The sequence below is a fragment of the Pelodiscus sinensis genome, chromosome 31 (assembly GCF_052426305.1).
Source record: "Pelodiscus sinensis isolate ZL-2025 chromosome 31, ASM5242630v1, whole genome shotgun sequence".
In the NCBI taxonomy this organism is placed as follows: domain Eukaryota; kingdom Metazoa; phylum Chordata; order Testudines; family Trionychidae; genus Pelodiscus; species Pelodiscus sinensis.
In genome coordinates, this window is record NC_143082.1 from 9985851 (window position 1) to 10007627 (window position 21777).

Below are 21777 nucleotides of genomic sequence, written 5' to 3' on the forward strand. Positions count from 1 at the left end.
GAAGCCCTTCCCAGACTAATCACCCAGCTCGGGGCAAGGGGCATTGTCGTAGGCTGATACTCATAGTTCTGAGGAAATGGTTTGCAAATGTGCAGACAATGCAGTTAAATAACGTTCTTAGAATGTCGTGTGTGGATCAGCACAAAACTCAGCCTTTGTGCCTAGGCCCTGGACTGTAGCAGCGGGGACACACACGTGTATTTCAATGATGAAGGTTCCCAGGTGCTGTGTTATTCTACAGCAGTGGAGACCCAGTGTAATGTCAGTACCGCGGGTTCCTGGACACTGGGCGTTGGTCTGTCATACATGGTTACATTCTGTCCTACAATTACAGACATGGCTCCCACTTATGCTAATGGGCCAGCCCTGCTATCACTGGTGTCAATGCAGAAATAACTCCTCTGAAGTAACCAGCGACACCGAGAGCACAGACTAGCTTAGTGGAAGTTGCACCTGTAGATGCTAGGGAGAGACTCGTGCCATCCAAGATAAAGTCTCTGTGCCCTGTTTCCCCAGGTATGAGATCCCAGACACCCAGATGGCTGATGAGAAGCAGCTGGAGATCCTACAAGATAAGGCCAACTTCCGGAACTTCAAGCCAAAGCCCTTCAACATGCTGGAGTTTTATGATCGTGCTGGGCATGATATCCGGGAGATGCTGCTGTCTTGCTTCTTCCGTGGAGAGGAATGCAACCCAGAGGACTTCAAAGTGGTAAGTGCTGTGGGTCTCCTCTACTCCTGGTCCTTTTGAATGATGCTGTGCCTAAAGCTACCTGGACCATGCCATTGCTTTTCTGATCTAGGTTTGTATCCTGAGAGGAGGGTGTCCGGTGACTTTACATTGTGGCTGGGCATGATCGTGCTGGGGCCTAAGATCACAGCTGTGAGCACAAAGGAACTGGCAGGGGACATTATGGGGAGGTCTGTGGTGGGTGCTGCTTGTGGGCACCCTCTGCAAATGTTACCCAGACGCTTGGTGAGGAACATTTCTGTGGCCACCTTCTAAGATGGTCTAAACATAAAAAAGGAGTCGTATGAAAAGTGAGAAACTAGGTCAAATGACAAAGGATGAATATAAACAAACAACACAGATATGCAGGGCTGTCAGCAGGAGACCACGGCCCTGTTCAGGGTGGGACAACAGCCAAACAGTCACACAGTACCTTTGGGGTAAGCTGAGCAGCAGTCTATTAGCCCAGGCCCTTGATTAGGGTGGGGCAACAAACAAACGGTCTAGTAGTTAAACAGTCCAAAACCCAGGCCAGTCTGCAGGCTGAGCCCGGGGTCGGGTCTCCTTGCTGGCGGAGAGCCAACAAGCGACTGGGTTTCTTTCCCTACAGGAACCTGCCTCCCAAGGGAATGGGTGGCAGGGGGGATGCAGGCCCACCCGCTCCACTGCATCCCAGCCCAGGGCCTTGATAGTGGCCACACAGCGGCCACTGGGTCAGTGGGGATCCGGACCGCAACACGCCAACCAGGTCTATGGGTCGGCGGGGATCCAACCTGCAACACACTGCCCAATCAACCTCCATCTCCTCAGCCACCCCGGGGTCAGCTGTCCCTAGGCCACTTTCCAGTTCCCCCTGGGGGCCTACCTGGCTTGGGCACTGCTCCTCGGGGTCAGTTGGGGACGGAGGTGCTGGCAGCGTGTCCATCAGTTCCAGCTCAGGCAAGGGCCCAGATGAACTGGTCCAGTCGGTGGAACCCGGCAAGGGTCCCAGGGGTCACAGCAAGTCCTCGGGCTGTAGCAGCAGTCTCAGTGGCCCAGGCCAGTCGTTGGGGGCTGGCAGGGGTCCTGGTGGCCCAACCCAGTCCCCCCATTGGGTGCAGTGTGGCTGGGCCCTTCACTGCAGGAGCTGGGGTCAAGCATCTGGCCTGTATGGCCGCTGGGCTCCAAGTGAGCTCTGAGCTCTTATAATTCTGTAGGTGGGGCTAGGTGAGCCTGGACCTGCCCACCAAGGGGTCTAGAGGACCCTTCCTCTTCCAGGTCAGAGGGAGGCCATGTTGCTGTCCTAGACTCATTAGGGCAAGATTAAAAGGCAATGGCACAAAATGAGCTCAATCTAACTAAAGACATAAAGGGTAACAAGAAGACATTCTACAAATATAATAGAAGCAAGAGGAAGACCAAGGACAGGGTACGCCCATTGCTCAGTAAAAAGGAAGAAACAATAACAGGAAACTTGGAAATGACAGAGGTGCTTAATGACTTCTTTGTTTCGGTTTTCACCAAGAAGTTTGATGGTGACGGGATGCCTAAAATAGCAAATGCTAGTGGAAATGGGTTAGGTTTAGAAGTTAAAATAAAAAAAGAACAAGTTAAATTTACTTAGAAAAGTTAGATGTTTTCAAGTCACTAGGGCCTGATGAAATGCATCCCAGAATACTCAAGGAGCTGATAGAGGAGGTATCTGAGTCTTTAGCTATCATCTTTGAAAAGTCATGGAAGTCAGGAGAGATTCCATAAGATTGGAAAAGGGCAAATATAGTGCCCATCTATAAAAAGGGAAATAAGAACAATCCAGGAAACTACAGACGAGTCAGTTTAATTTCTGTGCTAGGGAAGATAATGGAACAAGTAATTAAGGAATTCATCTTCAGACATATGGAAAATAATAAGATGATAGGAAACAGCGTGGATTTGTAAAGAACAAATCATATCAAACCAATCTGATAGCTTTCTTTGATAGGATAACAAGTCTTGTGGATAAGGGAGACGAGGTAGACATGATATACTTAGACTTTAGTAAGGCATTTGATACGGTCTCGCATGACCTTTGTATCAATAAACTAGAGAAATACAATGTAGATGGGGTTACTATAAAATGGGTGCATAACCAGCTGGATGACCATTCTCAGAGAGTAGTTATTAAAAGTTCACAGTCATGCTGGAAGGGCATAACAAGTGGTGTTCTCCAGGGGTCTGTTTTGGGACTGGTTCTGTTCAAAATGTTCATCAATGATTTATATGATGGCATAGAGTATGCGTATTAAGTTTGCAGATGATACCAAGCTGGGAGGGGTTGCAAGTGCTTTGGAGGATAGAATCAAAATGATCTGGACAAACTAGAGAAATGGTCTGAGGTAAAGAGGATGAAGTTTAATAAGGACAAATGCAAAGTACTCCACTTAGGAAAGAACAATCAGTTTCACACATACAGAATGGAAAGCAACTGTCTAGGAAGGAGTACTGCTGAAAGGGATCTAGGGGTCATAGTGGACCACAAGCTACATATGAGTCAACAGTGTGATACTGTTGCAGAAAAGGCCCATTAACAGATGCATTAACAGAAGCGTTGTGAGCAAGACACGAGAAGTCATTCTTCTGCTCTACTCTGCACTGATTAGGCCCCAGTTGGAGTATTGTGTCCAGTTCTGGGCACCATGTTTCAAAAAAATGTGAGGAAATTGGAGAAGGTCCTGAGAAGAGCAACAAATAAGATTAAATGTCTAGACAACATGACCTATGAGGGAAGACTGAAAGAATTGGGCTTGTTTAGTTTAGAAAAGAGAAGACTGTGGATTTCAAGTATCTAAAAGGGAGTTACAAGGAGGGAGAAAAATTGTTCTTCTTGGCCTCTTCTAGGACAAGAAGCAATGGTCTTAAATTGCAGCAAGGGAGGCTTAGGTTGGACATTAGAAAAAACTTCCTAACTGTCAGGGTTGTTAAACACTGGAATAAATTGCCTAGGGAGGTTGTGGAATCTCCATCGTTGGCAATAGTTAAGAGCAGGTTAGACAGATACCAGTCAGGGATGATCTAGATGGTGCTTGTTCCTGCCACAAGGGCAGGGGACTGGACTTGATGATCTCTCGCGGTCCCTTCCAGTTCTAGTAATCTATGATTCTATGTAAATTACTGTGGACATGGTGTAGTCTTGTGTCCATGATGGATATGTCTGTGGTAGTGACTTGCTGGAGGGAGAACTACTTGAGAAAAGGACCTAGAGAATGTTTCTGTCAGTGGCCAAGCAGACTCTCTTATGTGTCTGAATAACACATTGTTTACCTTGGACAAGAACCAGCTTACACCAAATAGAAGGTACTTTAAAAAAAAGTGGAGGGGGAGGGGAGAGAATTTGCAAGAGAGGATAAAATCATAGAATACTAGGACTGGAAGAGACCTTGAGAGGTCATCAAGTCCAGTCCCCTGCACTCATGGGAGGACCAAGCACCATTCAGATCAGGGCTACTCAACTTTGGAAGCCCTGGGGGCCACAATGATACTCATAATATATGTCAAAAGCCGCAACTTGAGTGTGATTGCATATACATGCAAATCTGTATGCAAATAGCTTCTTTCACACTGACAGGCATGAATACAAAGATTAAAGCAAGACTACACAACTCGCTGGCCCCATTTATGTCAGTTCTGCTGATATGAATAAAATGCAATATTTACCCAATTTCTACCCATATGACAGCACTTTTAATGAGCAATGACAGTCCAGGAATTTAACTACTAAAATGCATATCAACAGGAGACCATTATGTTGACTACTTGTTTGTTTTGGTTCGCAACCACAGGCTATTTGTTGAGCCCCTCGTAAACCCAAACTGCACCGTGGGCCACAAACAAACGGGCCATGGGCTGCATGTCGAATAGCCCTGATCTAGATCATCCCTGGTAGATGCCTATCATACCTGCTTTTAAATATCTCCAGTGATGATATTTAATGCTATCATGTCCCCTCTCAGTCGTCTCTTTTCTAAACCAAAGAAGCCCGATTCTTTGTCTTCTCTCATAGCTCATGTTTTCATCTAGACCTTTAATCATTTTTGTTGCTTTTTCTGATACACTTGGATCTGCATCCACCCACCTTCTCTGGCCTATGGCAGGTATTTCTGTGGCTCTTGTGCTGATATTTCTGTAGTTGAGCAGTTTAAGTGATTCAGAGGGGTTGAGGTGGATGCACCATAATCATGTATACATATATCATGGCAGATTTTCTAGCTCTCAGGCTATGTCTAGAATGCAAGCTTCTTTTGGAAGAACCTTTTTTCGAAAGATCTATTCCGAAAAAACTTCTTCCAAAAGCTCATTGAAAAAAATCTGCTTTTTTGAAAGATGACATCCACACTGAATGGATGCTCTCTCGCATTTCAGCTGTGATTACTATGGACGGAGTGGCCACCAGGGCACCTGTGCTTTTTCCTCTTTCCTCTCCTTTCAAAAGGACTCCCTCTTCCCCATCCACACATGCCTTTTTCCAAAAGAGCTCTTTCAGAGAAAGGCTTCTTCCTCATAGAAAGAGGATTACTAGTTCCGGAAAAAAACCCTCTGTTCTTTTGATTTACTCTCAGAAGATTGCAGTGTGGACAGAACTCAGATTTTGTCCGGAAAATGGCCGTTTTTCTGACAAAACTCTATAGTGTAGACATACCCTGAGTGGGAAGGTCCTGGAGATGGGCAAACCCTAGGGCTGTGTCTACACTGGGCCACTTATTCCGGAAAAGCAGCCGCTTTTCCAGAATAAGCTGCGAGCTGTCTACACTGGCCCTTGAATTTCCGGAAAAGCAGTGACGATTTACTGCAAGAAATCAGCTGCTTTTCCGGAAAAACTATGCTGTTCCCGCTCGGGCAAAAGTCCTTTTTCCAGAAAACTGTTCCGGAAAAGGGCCAGTGTAGACAGCACAGTAGTCTTTTCCGGAAAAAAGCCCCGATCGCGAAAATGACGATCGGGGCTTTTTTCCGGAAAAGCGCATCTACATTGGCCACAGACGCTTTTCCGGAAAAAGGGCTTTTCCGGAAAAGCAGCCTGCCAGTGTAGACGCTCTTTTTCCGGAAATACTTAACGGAAAACTATTCCATTTTAAGCATTTCCGGAAATTCATGCCAGTGTAGACACAGCCTAGGAGTAAGTGATGGCTCGAGAGGTACAGAGTGGTTGTGCTGGGCTGCAGGAAGCAGAGTGCTTGGCACATGCTTCCAGAGTGGTGGAATCAGACAATTGAAGGATTGGGCCTAAAGAAATCTGATGAGGACAAGTGCAGAGTCCTGCACTTGGCATGGAAGAATCCCAAGCACTGCTACAAGCTAGGGACCGACTGGCTAAGTAGAAAGAGACCTGGGGATTATGGTGGATGAGAAGCTGAATGAGTGAACAGGGTGCCCATGTAGCCAAGAAGGCTAATGGCATATTAGGGTGCTACATCTGGAGTGTTGCATCCAATTCAGGGCTCCCCATTACAGAAAGGACGTGGACGCACTGGAGAAAGTCCAGCAGAGGGCAACAAAAATAATAGGAGATGCCGAGGGATTTGGGTTTGTTTAGTCTGCAGAAGAGACGAGTGAGGGGGGATTTGAGAGCAGCCTTCAACTACCTGGAGGGGGTTCCAAAGAGAATGGAGAGAACCTCTTCTCAGTGGTGATGGATGGCAGAACAATCTGAGGTTGCAGTGGGGGAGGTTTAGGTTGGATATTAGGAAAAACTATTTCCCTAGGAGGGTGGTGAAGCACTGTGCTAGGTTCCCTAAGGAGGTGGTGGAATCTCCATCCCTAGAGGTTTTTAAGGCCAGGTTTGACAAAGCCCTGGCTGAGATGATTGAGTTGGGGTTGGTCCTGCAGGAGGTTGGACTCGATGACTTGCTGAGGTCTCTTCCAGCCCTAGGATTCTATGAGTCTATAAGAACATAAGAACGACCCTACTGGGTCAGACCAAAGGTCCACCTAGCCCAGTAGCCTGTCTGCCGACAGTGGCCAGCACCAGGTGCCCCAGAGGGGGTGGACCAAAGACAATGATCAAGCAATTTGTCTCCTGTCATCCTTCTCCAGCCTCTGACAAACAGAGGCCAGGGACACCACTTCTATCCCCTGGCTAATAGCCTTTTATGGACCTAACCTCCATGAAATTATCTAGCTTCTCTTTAAACTCTGTTGTAGTCCTAGCCTTCACAGCCTCCTCTGGCAAGGAGTTCCACAGGTGGAGTACGCGCTGTGTGAAGAAGAACTTTCTTTTATTAGTTTTAAACCTGCTACCCATTAACTTCATTTGGTGTCCTCGAGTTCTTCTATTATGGGAACTAATACATAACTTTTCTTTATTCACCCTCTCCACACCACTCATGATTTTATATACCTCTATCATATCCCCCCTTAGTCTCCTCTTTTCTAAACTGAAAAGTCCCAGTCTCTTTAACCTCTCTTCATATGGGACCCGTTCCAAACCCCTAAACATTTTAGGTGCCCTTTTCTGAACACTGTCTAAGGCCAAAATATCTTTTTTGAGGTGAGGAGACCACATCTGTACACAGTATTCAAGATGTGGATATACCATAGTTTTATACAGGGGCAGTAAGATATTCTGTTTCTTATTTTCTATCCCTTTCTTAATAATTCCTAGCATCCTATTTGCCTTTTTGGCCGCCGCTGCACACTGTGTGGAAGTTTTCAGAGAACTATCCACGATAACTCCAAGATCTTTTTCCTGATTTGTCATAGCCAAATTAGCCCCCATCATACTGTACATACAGTTGGGGTTATTTTTTCCAATGTGCATTACTTTACACTTATCCACATTAAATTTCATTTGCCATTTTGTTGCCCAATCACTCAGTTTGAGATCTTTTTGAAGTTCTTCACAGTCTGCTTCTGTCTTGACTATCTTAAACAGTTTGGTATCATCCGCAAACTTTACCAACCCGCTGCTTACCCCTTTCTCCAGATCATTTATGAATAAGTTGAACAGGATTGGTCCCAGGACTGACCCTTGGGGGACACCACTAGTTACCCCTCTCCATTCTGAAAATTTACCATCTATTCCTACCCTTTGTTTCCTGTCTTTTAACCAGTTCTCAATCCAAGAAAGGTCCTTCTCTCTTATCCCATGACAATGTAATTTACACAAGAGCCTTTGGTGAGGGACCGTGTCAAAGGCTTTCTGAAAATCTAAGTATACTATATCTACTGGATCCCCCTTATCTGCATGTATGTTATCTAGTAGAGTTCTTTGAAGGGGTTTAGTAAGACATGATCTCCCTTTACAGAAACCATGTTGACTTTTGTCCAACAAATTATGTTCTTCTACGTGCCTGACAATTTTATTCTTTACAATTGTTTCAACTAATTTGCCCGGTACTGAAGTTAGACTTACCGGTTTGTAATTGCCAGGATCACCTCTAGAGCCCTTTTTAAATATTGGTGTCTGATTCTGGCTCTGTCTAAATTGCACTGTTAAACTGGAAAAAGATACTTTCGAAAGCGGCTTTTTTGAAATTAGGTGCAAAATTTCAGAAAAAAGTGCTCTTTCGAACCATCCCTTATTCCTCGTAGAACGAGGTTCACAGGGATGGCGAAAGAGCGCGTCATTTCTTTCAAAAAAGCAGACATGTTCGTTAGGCGCAGCATTGCTGTTTTGGGATACTTCAGTAGCCTGAGAAAGCAAAAAAACAGCAAGCAAATGGTCTGGTAGCACTTTATAGACTAACAAAACATGTAGATGGTATCATGAGCTTTCGTGGTTGCGAAAGTTCATGATACCATCTACATGTTTTATTAGTCTATAAAGTGCTACCAGACCATTTGTTGTTTTTTTTCTGTAACAGACTAACTCGGCTACCCCCTGAAGCTCCTGAGAAAGCAATGCACTCTAGACGTAACCTCTGTGTGCCTGTGGTGGGGGCCTCTTGCTCACCACAATGACATGTGAAAGAATCATAGAAATGTAGAAGTGGAAGAGACCTCAAGGTCACCTGGATCACCCCCCTGCACTGAGATCAGAACAAACCTACTTAGACTGTTCCTGCCGAGTGTTTTTCTAACCTGTTCTTAGAAACCTCCAATCTGGGGTTGTCAGCTACGCCAGGAACTATGGGGGGCATGAGAAGGGAAATGATGTGAAGCCAGCTTGGGTCTCCCAGGTTTCTGGGTGTTCGGATTGACATGCCTGTGAAAGGAGAGAGCTGCCAGCTAGAAGATGATATTTGCCTCCTCCCACTTTCTTTACCCCTCCATCTGCTAAAATGATCAGCAGTGAAATGGCTAAAACTGACATTATTCAAGCCCCATCATTACAGGTTAGAGCTAACAGGGATTAGTGCAGAACCAGCCTACTGTTTCAGGCTCTGTGCAGACCTCACTGCACCAGTTACCCTCGGGTCCTATTTGGGAGAGTCTCTGTGCACTATGAAGGTTAACAGTTATTTTTGGTTTCAAGACAAACGCTGGATTGTTGTACAGGCCACATGAAGCACACCGAAGTGGCAGGAAGGGATCTGGGCTTAACAGGCCTGCAATGAATATGCCATGACATAGGAAGGTAAATAGACTCAGGTCAGCAGCATGTGGGATTGAACCTGGGACCTTAGGAACTAAAGCCACATACCACTACCACATGACCTGCAAGCCCACTGGCTCTTAGCTAAGACTGTAGAGCAGACTTCACTCTCCCTCTCAAAGATCTCAGTGTCTCTGGGTTCTGGGAACCTAGAAGGAGCTGTCATGCTATTTGTTGACATAAAGAAATCTTTGTTCTGCCCAGGCCATACTTACCAGTGGTTGAGGAGAGGAGAAATCCAAGCGGTCCCTGGGCTCAGTGCAGCCTTTGCCCTGGATGCATGTGTGATGAGAGAGTTTGGGTAAAATACATGCCATACTTGAGGTCAAGTTTTGGCACCTTCCCTAAGTTTCCAAACACTCGCTAACTGCTGGTCCCTGTTTCTGGCTTCCTTCCCAAATGCCTGTTGGAGACTTCCCAAGACAAATGTCATACCTTCTGGGTGTCCGTCCAGACTGACAATGGGTTTACTTGCTGCCTGGCTGAGGCACTTAGCAGCACATGATGAGGAACTGAGATCTTAACACAACCCCTGGTCTGGAGAAGACCTTAGAGGCAACAGGCAGCAGAATTTAAAGGCCTCTGTTTCAGAAGTCAGGTCCTGGGGGTTAGTGCCAACTCCTTGCTCAGAGTAACAAATTTCCTCTGTACGCTTTATATTTAATCTCTCTCACTCTGTGTCTTTTCTGCTTTATTTTTTTTAGTCTCTCTCTATTCTTTCTCTATCAGTTTTTGTTCCTATTTAGATTCTTTGTCTCTAGTGCTACATTTTAGAATTCTAATTGCCAGTACAACCACAGCAAGCTAACTCTCCAGCGTGTCCTCTGTGCATCGCCGCCTTCACAAGAGCAGTCCCATAAAGTGGCTGCCCAAGGCAAGCAGCCTGCCACGGGGCATGAGGAAATACCTCTCCTCAGATCCCAGCCCCCTGCACGCTGTTTTGGAGCCTCTTTCTCAGGGAGTGCACTGTAATGAGATGTCACAAGCAGAACATCTGGAGAGAGGAAGCGAGACAAATGACAAGACGGAGAAACATAAATAGACACACAGACGCTCTGTGTATGAGTGGAATATAATTTCCAGTCACTCACTCGAGCTTTGTCATCTCCTTCTGTACTGTGCAGTGTTTGTTTCATGCTGACACAGATCTGATGCACAATAGAGCCTCTATGATAGGTGCCCCTCCTGCTCTTGTAGGTGCATCTGCAAATTGCACGGATTGAAAGTTGGCTAATACATTGAGTGGAGAGAGCTGGCACCTGCTCGTTGAGAACATACTCAATTGTGCTGCTGGTAATAGAACATGGTCCTACTTCTCTGGCCTTATGGTTCTTGGAAAAACGACAAATCCAGGGCAGGTTTCCCCACCCACCTCCTTGGGCTTGGGTTGATATTTGGTTGTGAAGCCTTTGATGCTCCAGAAGGTTTGTGACATTATAGGTAGCACTCTAGCTTCCTGAGTCTGTGCCAAGTGGAGAGTGGGAATCTTTGGGGGGCTACATGGAGAGTAATGAGATGAGGAGCCGCTGTCTCAGAAAGCTGTGGTATTGATTGCTTATTGTCATTAGAGGTCCCTTGACACTTTGCTTGAGTGCTGGGGTCCAGGTCACATTCCAGCCCCAGTTATTCCATTCTGCCTCATTACAGGCCGTCTAGAATTACAGCTGGATGTAAAATTTCTCTTCATTAACTTCATTAACTGCCATGTTGTTTAACAAACTAAACAGCAGCTATGTTCCACCCCAGAGGTGGCTGCATTTCAGTGGGGGGTGAAACAATCCTTTCCTTCCTTGTGAGGATATTGTGAAACTCAGGCTAGGGCTTGGGATGTGTCCAGTGTGACCTGAGCTGTCACTCAGAGGGCAGCTCAGACTTCTACTCAGCTGAGTAGAATAGTATCTTAATGGATTGTTCACTTTCAGTCCTTTGGTTGTGACAATTTTCTTCCACTATTTGATCTGAGGAAGTGGGTCTGGCCCACGAAAGCTCATCACCTAATAAACCATCTTGTTAGTATTTAAAGTGCTACATAGTCCTGTTTTTTGACTCAGCTGAGTGTTCTTCATGTGTTTTCTGATACACCCAAGGTAATGTCTTCAGTTGGTAGACAGAGAACTCCAGACTTTGTCAACTAACCTTGTTTTGACATTGGGCAACTTTCTTCCTTTGCCTGTGTCTCAGTTTCAACCTGATGAAATGGGAATAACTCACATTTACCTACATCATACAGGGAGGATGGCTGTGAAACAGAATAATTATTTACTTAAAGCCAGTCACCTGTGGCAAACCACACCCCACTCCCATCCCACGCACAGCCCTGCAGTTTTCTTCTCAGGGAACAGATGCTAGCACCTTCCTTGTATGCCAGAGATAGTGCACTGGGCTCTAAATTCCTTCACCATTGCTCCTCCTCCTTGCCACGGCCCTGATTTCATAACACCCAACTCTAATATGTTTGAGGGTCTCAAAACCCTTAACAATGAAAAGTGCTCATTTAAGTACAAACTGTTCTGTTTTTGCAGTTGAAGATAGAAATAAGCAGCTCCAAGCTGAGCATTTCCAAGGGATTTAAGGAACCTCGCTCCACCTCTCCATCAGTTCAGGCGTATTGATTGGGTTTCCCAGAAGCAGGCATTACAAGCTGCCTCTGACTGCCAGTTTCTCAGCAGGATGAATTGGATTGGTGGTAGCATTGGGGTGCTAGTCTCAGAGCCATCCTGCTAGTTTGCTTCTAGCTGACGGGTGGATTTCACAAATACTCAGGGAGGTTCTTTAATCCAATGCTAAACCTATGGTCCTTGTCATGTAGGTTGCTGCAGGTAATAAACCATGAAAGCAGGTTGTGTTTTCAGGGCTGAATGCTAAGTTATCTCAGTGTCTGAGCTTGCAGATGGGACAGTGTATAGGAAAAGAGAGGACAACTGCAGCTATTTTTGTGAATCAGTAATTTTGAACAGTGTGATGAATTTGCTAGATTGCAGGGGCAGCACTGTCCTCCTGTGGATGGAACCAGAGCTGCTGCACTATGTATCCTGGGCCCTGTATTGCTAATAACTAATGGGGATTCCCTTAGCTTTTACATCAGCATCTGGTGCTTTTGGAACAGGGGGGACCTGCATCTATCTATGAAAGATCTAGGCTGACCAAAGTGACCTGGATTAGTCATGGGTTCTTTCTCTTAACGAGGGTCTAAACTGCTCAATGTGACACTGGATTAGCCGGTTCTCTTTATCAGGGTTTTGCTCTACTGTTTTGCATCTCGTGGTTGGGAGGAAGAGCCACCAGAAGATCTCCGTGGCTATTTCATTATTACCACCTGGATTGTTTCTAGTGTGCAGGCTGAGATGATTTAATGGAATTGATTACAAAAAGCTGGCTCCATGCTGTATTTATGCTGCTCTTTGGAGTCCCCTTGCAGCCTGGAACACACAGGTTGTGTGCATAATATGGCTAGAAGACACCTTTGCTCTATCTGCAGACAAATAAATTCTCATCAGTAGAGTTCCTGCAACCCCTTCTTGTTGAAATAGTTAGGAAGTATTTGTCCAAGTTTCCCTGCACATGGGCTCCAGGAGCTTTGTCAGGGACGTTGGTGTTAATCAGAGTATTACTTGAGGAAAATGATATAGCAAACCAGTTCTCCCTTCCCGTGTCTGTTATGTGCTCTCCCTCAGCCCCCTTTCACTCGTTCATTCTTTCCCATTCTCTTCCCTTCTTTCCCAGACTCTCGTGCATCAACTGGTTCCTGCCTCTTCTTCCCCCCTCCTTCCATCTCCCCAGCCCTCCACCCCTTTATCTGCCTCCTCCTCTCGCTGTCTTTTAATCTCTCTCTCCACTCAGCCCCCAAATTGATTCTCCAGGGAGTTTGCTCAAGTAATGGCAGAGCTGTGCTGGGAAATGCCCATCTGCACAGAAGGGAAAAAACCCTTACAGGCGGCCATAGATCACTGGAGACAGTTTGAGGGGATTGTGGTGTCACTCTGTTACTTAGTGCTGCTTAGCCCGTTTGTAATTCATATCCTATTATCTTGGAATGAGCCCTGGGGCCGGCTTTTCCCAGAGCATCACATCAGGGTCTGTCTTTGTATTAAGACTTACAGAGCAGTAATCCAAGAAAGGAATGAGAAGGTTTTTTCCCCCTGTGACAATGTGAGAAACAGGAACATTCAGAGGGTTTTGTTTTTTAATGCGAAAGATGGAAAAACCTGCCAGAGGCTTTTTAAGAGGTTTTCTTAAAGGTTAATTTCTGCTGCCTCTGCTTCCCTCCTCCCAGCTTGGATCTCTTCCACCAGAGCTATCCTGAGCAGAGTTTGGTGCCACAGGCTTCTTTCTGCATGGGCAGTTGCAGCTCTACTGCATTAAAAGAACTGGTTGGCTTGTGCTGGGGGCTGTCTGAAGGAGCCTTCCCTGTGAGATCTAACACTGCTGCATACTGTGGCCAGAAACACGCTGCTGATGCTGGGGGTTTACACCACAGTCTGCACCCTCCAGCTCTCAGCGGGTCTGGGAGCTGCACAGCAGCCTTCTTCTCTTGCCTGCAGCAATGAGGGGATCAGGCCCATTCTCAGCCCCGGCCCAAATCCACCTCTGATCCGTTACTGTCAGCGTCTTTCAAGCACCCAGCAACTTATAGACTCGAGCCTGCCTTGCATATGGCACTTGCCTGGTAGCTTCGGTGCCAGGAGCTGTGCATTGTGCTTTGGTGGAAACAGTTCTGTCTGCTTCGATATTGGGGGGTCCTGCCCCTTTAAGAGGGCTAGTTGGAAGAGAGAGGTCAGAGAAGATGCTGGTAGCAGAGAACGAAGGATCGGGTTGCGAGTGTTCTGTCGGGATGACGTAGCCATGGGCCTGTGTTATTTATCGCCATGTCTGTGCGGTTTGGGGATGTAACACAGTGCATGCTCAGAACTGGAATGTAAATAATTATTTACTTAGAGCCAGTCACCTGTGGCAAACCACACCCCACTCCCATCCCACGCACAGCCCTGCAGTTTTCTTCTCAGGGAACAGATGCTAGCACCTTCCTTGTATGCCAGAGATAGTGCACTGGGCTCTAAATTCCTTCACCATTGCTCCTCCCCCTTGCCACGGCCCTGCACGACCCCTGTCCTTTCTGATCCTTTTTCTTCCTTTTCCTTTGAGTGCTTGGCTTCCTGCTTTCCACCAGCCTGGATACATGCTCCTGCGGACCTCTGCTTCCCTCACCTTTGAACTTTGCTTCTCTGATTTGGAGCAGGGTTTGCACCTGTCCCTGTGTCTGCTTGCTCAGAGCTTCTCTGTCACACCTACAGTTGGAGAATCATCTATTCTGACTCCTTTAACAGATGCATTCTGCCTTTTCCTGTAGATGAGTTTGTCTCCATTTTCTGGTATTTATTTTGTCAACTTTGTCATTCCAAATTGTTTGCTAAAGAACTCTTTGCTAGTAACTCCTTGGTTACAAGCATTTGATATCCAAGCTGTTGCTGACTGGACACACAAGTGACATGGTGTAGCGGGGGTAGGGAAGGGTGTTTCTCTGACTCCCAAGCTCCCCTCTGAATGCTTGAAATTTAGGAATTCCTAATATCGGCCCAGCATTCCTTTAAAACCAGCTGTGGCTGAGATTGTTCACAAGCGATCGTCCTGGGATAACAAATGAAAAAGGCGCCTGCACATAGTACTAACTTGAATTTTTAAAAGAATTTGCTGTGACTTATCTCCCCAATTCTGCCTATATTGGAGGTGACTATGATCAGAGCACTGAGGTTTGATAGGGCATGTCTATACTAGGAAATTATTTTGACAAACTTTATTTTGAAATAATAACTCCTGAAATAACTGTTTCAAAATAGCACGTCCACGCTATAGAGAAGCCTCAAAATGAGTCTGAGGCAGGCTCCTTTGACGTAGACACACTACCTCGACTTAGAGCCCCAGGAAGCACTGGGGAGTCATTACTCTGAGGCTACGTCTAGACTGCAGGCTTCTTTTGGAAGAAGCTTTCTCGAAAGAGATCTTCTGGAAAAACTTCTCCTGAAAGAGCACGTCCATACTGCCAAAGCATATCAAAAAACCTATCCGCTTTTTCAAAAGATAGTATCCATTCAGTCTGGACACTATCTCGCATGTAAGTTGTGATTACTGTGGAAGGAGTAGCCACCAGGGCACCTGTGCTTTTTCCTCTTTCCTCTTCTTCCGAATGAACTCCCTCTTCCCTGTCCACACACGCCTTTTTTGTGAAAGAGCTCTTTCACAAAAAGGCTTCTTACTCGTAGAACGAGGATTACCAATGCCGGAAAAACCCCTCTGTTCTTTCGATTTTCTTGCAGAACGCAATTGCAGAGTGGACGTTCCTCAAGTTTTGTCGGAAAACCCCCCATTTTTCCGACAAAACTCTGTAGTGCAGACATACCCTGAATGGCTCTGGGGAGTCGTTATTTCAAAATAGCAGCACCTAGCATCCATACGACCACTATTTCAAAATAAGTGTTATTCCTCGTGGAAAGCAGGAGTTCTTATTTTGAAATAACCAGCCCCTTATTGCAAAATAACATGCTTGGTAGTGTGGACGCTCTGCTTGTTATTTTGAAATAAAGGGAGTTGTTTCAAAATAACTCCCTAGTGTAGACCAGGGCATAGTGAGGTCTGTTTTTGGGAGCTGCTTGAGTATCCACACAACACTGGCTGAATTTCCAAACTCTTGCCCCAAACTGCTGTGGACTCGGTCTAGAAACCTCCTGGATTCTCTGCAGTTAATCTCTTTTGCCCTCAATTCTGCAAATACTTAACTTACATGAATACCTCTGTTGTCTCCAATAGGGCTACTCATGTGAACAAAGTTGCACAACTGCATTAGTGTCTGCAGGAAATAGGTCTTTGGATATTCCAAATCCTAGGTCAGGAATGGGAAGGGATTGGACGAGGTGTGAATTAGTGTCCCTGGGACATCACAACATGCAGTGGTAAATAATGCTCTACATCTAATAGACTGGTTCAAAGTTGGCAAAAAAATTCTTGGCAGCACAATTTGCAATTACTTTTCTGCCTTTGTTCGGGCATGTTCTTGGCACCCTGAAATTTCGTTTCCATGGAATTGTGGAATGGCACACATTTTCAAAGAGAAATTATTTTTCAATGTGTCTGTGCCATGCAGAGTCCTGTGGTGTGGCAGCTGCCCCACACTGGGAGATGAAGGGTGAAAGCAGCCCCCAGAGAGGTTGCACAAAACCCAACCAATAGGAGGAGGACTTATAGCGAGCCACTCAGGAGAAGGCTTGTTGGAGCAGCCAGAGAGGGCCATATAAGAAGGGCTGCTCAACATTCTCTGGAATGCAGTAGAGAAGGACTGGCTGCCTTGGAGCAGTACCTTAGATATCACAGTGCTGGGCAGGGTCAGGGGAGCAATGGAAGCCCCAGCCTGAGGATTGCCAGATGGAGGCTCCTGATACAAAGGGGCTGGAAGATGCTGTTTTCTCCCACTTGCCAAGGAGGGAAGTGGCCAGTGTATGAACTGCAGCCTGCCGCTGAAGAGAGCGGTTAGACTGGAGGCTGCAGTTTGCCGCCAAGGCGGGTAGTTGGACTGAGGACCGTCCATCATCTGGAAGAGGGAAGGAAACGAGCAGGACCCAGCCACAGGGCTGTGCCCAAAAGAGGATGCCGCGAACCGAGGAACAGCGGGAGTCCCAGAGGTAGAGCAGAAGTGATGTTGGGGAGACACCACTAGAGGAAGGCACATAGTTGGACTGAGCTAATTCCCATGGCCAGCAGGAGGAGCTGCAGTAGTGAGTCAGACTCCATTATAGGTCCTCACCAGTGTTCCCCGTAAGTGGAGCACTTGAGTGGCCACTCAGGAGATACAGGTGCTGGCCAGCTGATTGGCAGAGTACCCATAGCCAGCAGCATGTGTTTCTCCTGGTGGTGCACATCCACACATGCCTTGGTGCACAGAACAAAATTTATTCCACACATGGATGGGGGGGGGATTGAGGGAACATTTGTCCTCACTCCAGAAATGTGTCTCTTCTCCCTTGAGGCCCCTGAACATAGCAAGCTTCCCCCAGGCCCTTACGCTTAAGCCGTTTTGTAAACTTCAAATTCCTGATAACAGTTGCAGTAAATGAACCAATGGTCCCATGTGGGACTACAAGGGATGCTGCACCAGGCTTACAAGCCTCTGCTATGTCAACCTGATCTTTGCTGGCTGTTCATGCAAACATCCTGACATGCTCTGATTTTCCTGATGGCTGCATCTCAAGATAAATAGTCTTTAGACACACGCAGCCCTGCCTGGGAATGCGCTTCATGAGCAAACCATCCGGGGAGACAAGATTGCTCCATGAGTTGTCAAAGCTCCTGCTCTTCCCGCGTGCACCAGCTGCAGATGCCAGCGTGTGTGTCTCACAGCATTGCAAACACGGGCACTGGGACTCCTGGTCCCTTTCTCGCAACGCTGGGCACGTATATGAGTTCTCAGGCAGTGCCAGGGAGAAGCAGCTGAAGCAAGAGGAAAGATCTAATGTAATGACAGTGCTTAGCACTTACACGGAGCATTATAAACACGTCTTCATTTGGAGAGATACCAGCTATACCCTCCAATGGAAGGGGAAGTTGAGTCACAGAGCGGAGAAGCAACTTGGCCACGATCATACAGCAGATCCGTGGCTGACCCAGAAGTTGTGGCTCCCAAAGCCCCCTGCCTTGAACCCACTGGCCCGTTCTTTCTCATGCTCTTGCTCCCTCTCAGCAGTCTCCTGCTCTGTGCGCGCTCGCTCTCGCTGCTCTTTTTCTCTGTCTTGTCTGTCTAAACATGTTGAGGAGTCTTTCTCCAGCCTTGTTCTGCTGACTCAGCCCATCAGAAATAACAGGTGAGCCACTTCAGCAGCAGCAGCTAGGCCTGAGCGCGGGGGAAGAAGGGAGCAATCTCTGCTCCAGTGGGGAAGGAGGGGGACGCTCCCTCTGTCTGGACCCTGCTTTGGCCAAGACCGCGCCTTGCTCCTCTTTTGCAGGCCGAGGGCCCTCTCCCCCCGTGGTTCACTTCCTCTGGGAAAGAGGAAGTCAAGCTCTTCTTCACATCACATTCAGCATGACCTGTGATTCCTCGTGTCAGTCCTGTGCCTGTATCCCCAGCGCCGGAAGTGGCCAGACCTTCCCCCCCCCCACTCACATGCTGTTTCTTCCACGGAAGAGCTTGCACGTCTGAGGAACTCTGGTGTCTGCTGGACACCAGTGTGTCTTTAAAGCTGTGGGACAGAATCAGTCCCCGGCTTCTGCTGCTGCACCGATTCTCCTCAAGAGCCATTAGGCACCTGCCTAAACCAGAGAAGATCCCTGAGCGGGGAAACAGCATAATCCCTCTAAGGGAACTCTGCATTTTACGTAGCTGTGGAGAAGGTCTGCGATCCCCAGCTGCACTGGCCAGGGCCACATAGGTGCTCTCCTTTCTCTTTCCCATGAGAGGATCGTGAGAGGAAGCAGAGGGGCCCTACAAGACATCAAAGGGCCACTAAAGGAAATGGTTCTTTCTGCAATGCATATGGAACCTGCGGCACTCACTGCAGCAGGATAATGCGGAGGCACATCGTTTAGCAAATTTCGGTCAAATGTCTGTGAGGGAGAGTGGTCTCTGCAGCTGGGATTAATGAAGGCGAAGGGTCCTCACACTTCAGTGCATAAATGGAGCAGCAGCTTGAGCTCACAAAGCATGGAATAGCATTGCTGAATGAGGTTAATGAGAAGAGTGATAACAAGGAGGAGTCCTGTGGCACCATAAAGACTAATATCTTTATTTGGCGTCAGCTTTCATGAGTATAAAAGCTTATGTCCAGATAAATCTGTTAGGGCATGTCTACACTGCCACCTTAGTTCGAACTAGGGTGGCTAATGAAGGCATTCGAACTTGCAAATGAAGCCCGGGATTTGAATATCCTGGGCTTCATTTGCATGTTCCTGGGTGGGCGCCATTTTTAAATGCCCATAGTTTGAACTACCTGCCCACGGCTACACGCGGCACGGACTAGGTAGTTCGCATTAAAGATCCTAATTTGAACTACCATTAAAGCTCCTTGAAGGAGGAATAACAGTAGTTCGAATTAGGAGCTTTAATTCGAACTACCTAGTCCGTGCCGTGTGTAGCCGCGGGCAGGTAGTTCAAACTACAGGCATTTAAAAATGGCGCCTGCCCAGGAACATGCAAATGAAGCCCGGATATTTAAATATCTTCATTTGCAATAGGCTTCATTTGCAAGTTGGAATGCCTACATTAGCCACCCTAGTTTGAACTACGGTGGCAGTGTAGACATACCCTCAGTCTTTAAGCTTATGTCCAGATAAATCTGTTAGTCTCTGATCTAAAAATAAGAGACGCCATTTGAGCTATGCAAATTGCATATCTTATTTCGATGCTATTTCGAAATAGCTTATTTCGTCATTTGGTGTTGTCTACACAAATTTCGAAATAAAGCGCTATTCTAAAATGTCCCTTCCTCTTCGTGGAATGAGGGTTACAGGGACATGGGGATAGCAAGCCCGAAATAACAGGCTTGCTATGTGGGATAGCTATTTTGGGATGCTCCGGTATCTCGAAATAGCGTTGCAGCGTAGACGTAGCCTAAGGTGCCACAGGACTCGTTGTTTTTGCAGCTACAGACTAACATGGCTACCCCTCTGATAGAAGGGTGATATGACAGGGAATCCCCCCCCCACACACACACATACACACAGACACACACACAAAGCATGTACGGGAAAAGAGGCAGAGAACCTGGTGGAGGTGCCAGGACCAGTGGCTACTGTAAGTGGAGGGCTTCAGGCTAGAAAGGTTGCACAGGGGCAGGTGAAAAGTAGGTCCAGGATCCTTTCCTGAGAGGAAGCTCTTGAAAACCATCAGAAAGCTGGGCTGTAGGTGAAGGGAACATTCCTGCACAGGGACTTCCAGAGAAGGCTTGTAAGATAAGCTGACCTGCAGGGAAGAGAGCATCTGGAGGTGCAGGCCCTGAAAAAAGGGCCGGACTGGGCGAGGATATTGAAAAGGCACTGAAGTCCTGAAAGAGGTGCAAAACAAGGGAAGCTGGCCTTTGGGGCTATGTCTACACTGCAGGCTTCTTGCGCAAGAAGCTTTTTGCGGAAGAGATCGTCTGCAAAAACTACTTGCGCAAGAGCGTGTCCGCACTGCAAAAGCGCGTCAAAAAAGCAATGCGCTTTTGTGCAAGCGAGCATCCACACTGCATGGATGCTCTCGCAAGGCAACTCTGATTGCTACTTACAGAATGGCCACCAGGGCACCTGTGCTTTTTTCAATTGCCTCTTTTTGCGTAAAAATCCATGCCCCATCCACACGCACCTTTTTGCGCAAGAGCTCTTGCGCAAAAAGGAGTTATTCCTCAAAGAAGGAGGAATACCTACACTGGAAAAACCCCTCTGTTCTTTCATTTTACTTGTGCAAAAACGCGCTTGAGGTGTGGACGCTCTGCAAGTTTTTGCACAAAAATGCTGTAGTGTAGACCTAGCCTGGAAGAAGACCCACACTGAAGGGACAAGGACTAATAGAGGGGCCTGCAGATCTCTGTTTCTGAGCCCACTTCTGAAGGGAGAAGACAGCTCCAGAAAAGGAAACTCTTAAAGCAGGTCTGTGGGAGAGACACACCAGGGAAGAAGCCCTGCGGACCAGGAACACAGGAGGAGCAGGGCATCCAGGGAAAAGGCCTGGGAGACAGCACTCTGAGACAGGATAAGGGGAAGCCTTGCAAAGAGTAAGCAGAGGGTTGATTCTGGGAAGGACAGAGACGTGTTTCTGTTCCTTTGCGTTCAGACGTTATTACCTCAGAAGGGACAGTCACCTGGCTGGAGGGACGAGTCATGTGAGAAGCAGACCCTGTTGTCAGGGGCCTAGATGAGAAGAGACCTGCTAGGCCATGCTTGGCTAGGAGGAGGCCTTCTCGTGGTGAGCCTCTCCCTGCAGAAGTGGGTCTTCTCTTCCGCTGGCATTGGCCGCTGCTTGAGACAGAATTCCAGTCTCATAGACTCATAGACTTTAAGGTCAGAAGAGACCATTATGATCATCTAGTCTGACCCCCTGCACAGTGCAAGCCACAAAATCTCACCCACCCCTCCTAGAATAATCCTCTCACCTATATCTCAGATATTGAAGCCTTCAAATACTTTGAAGACCCCAAGATGCAGAGAATCCTCTAGCTGTGATCTATACCCCATGCTACAGAGGAAGGCGAAAAACCTCCAGGGCCTCTGCCAATCTACCCTGGAGGAAAATTCCTTCCCGACCCCAAATATGGCGATCAGCTATCAGTCAAGATAGACCAGGGTTTTTTTCAGTTGTGGGGCGGCTCTACTGACGAGTAATTGACATGACACGCGGGGAGCAGCGCCTTGGTCAGATTAAACGACAGCAATGAAGCATAATGCTCACAGTCTGCCTCCCTCCGCTGTGTGTCACCCTCCCAACACCTGAGAGGCTCTGTCAGGGAGTATCACTGTCCCCATTTAACAGACTGATGTGCAAAGGCCG

The 21777-nt window shown here is 47.1% G+C and overlaps 1 protein-coding gene across 4 annotated transcripts in view; it reads left to right on the top strand.

Moving 5' to 3' along the window:
• Positions 1 to 21777, top strand: part of ASIC1 (acid sensing ion channel subunit 1) — a 133355-nt gene that overhangs the window by 15468 nt on the left and 96110 nt on the right. For all 4 annotated transcript variants that reach the window (XM_075902063.2, XM_075902067.2, XM_075902062.2 and 1 more), the window contains one exon: positions 517 to 712. In XM_075902063.2, coding sequence (XP_075758178.1) covers positions 517 to 712 — 196 coding nt within the window. The remainder of the gene's footprint in view (positions 1 to 516; positions 713 to 21777) is intronic.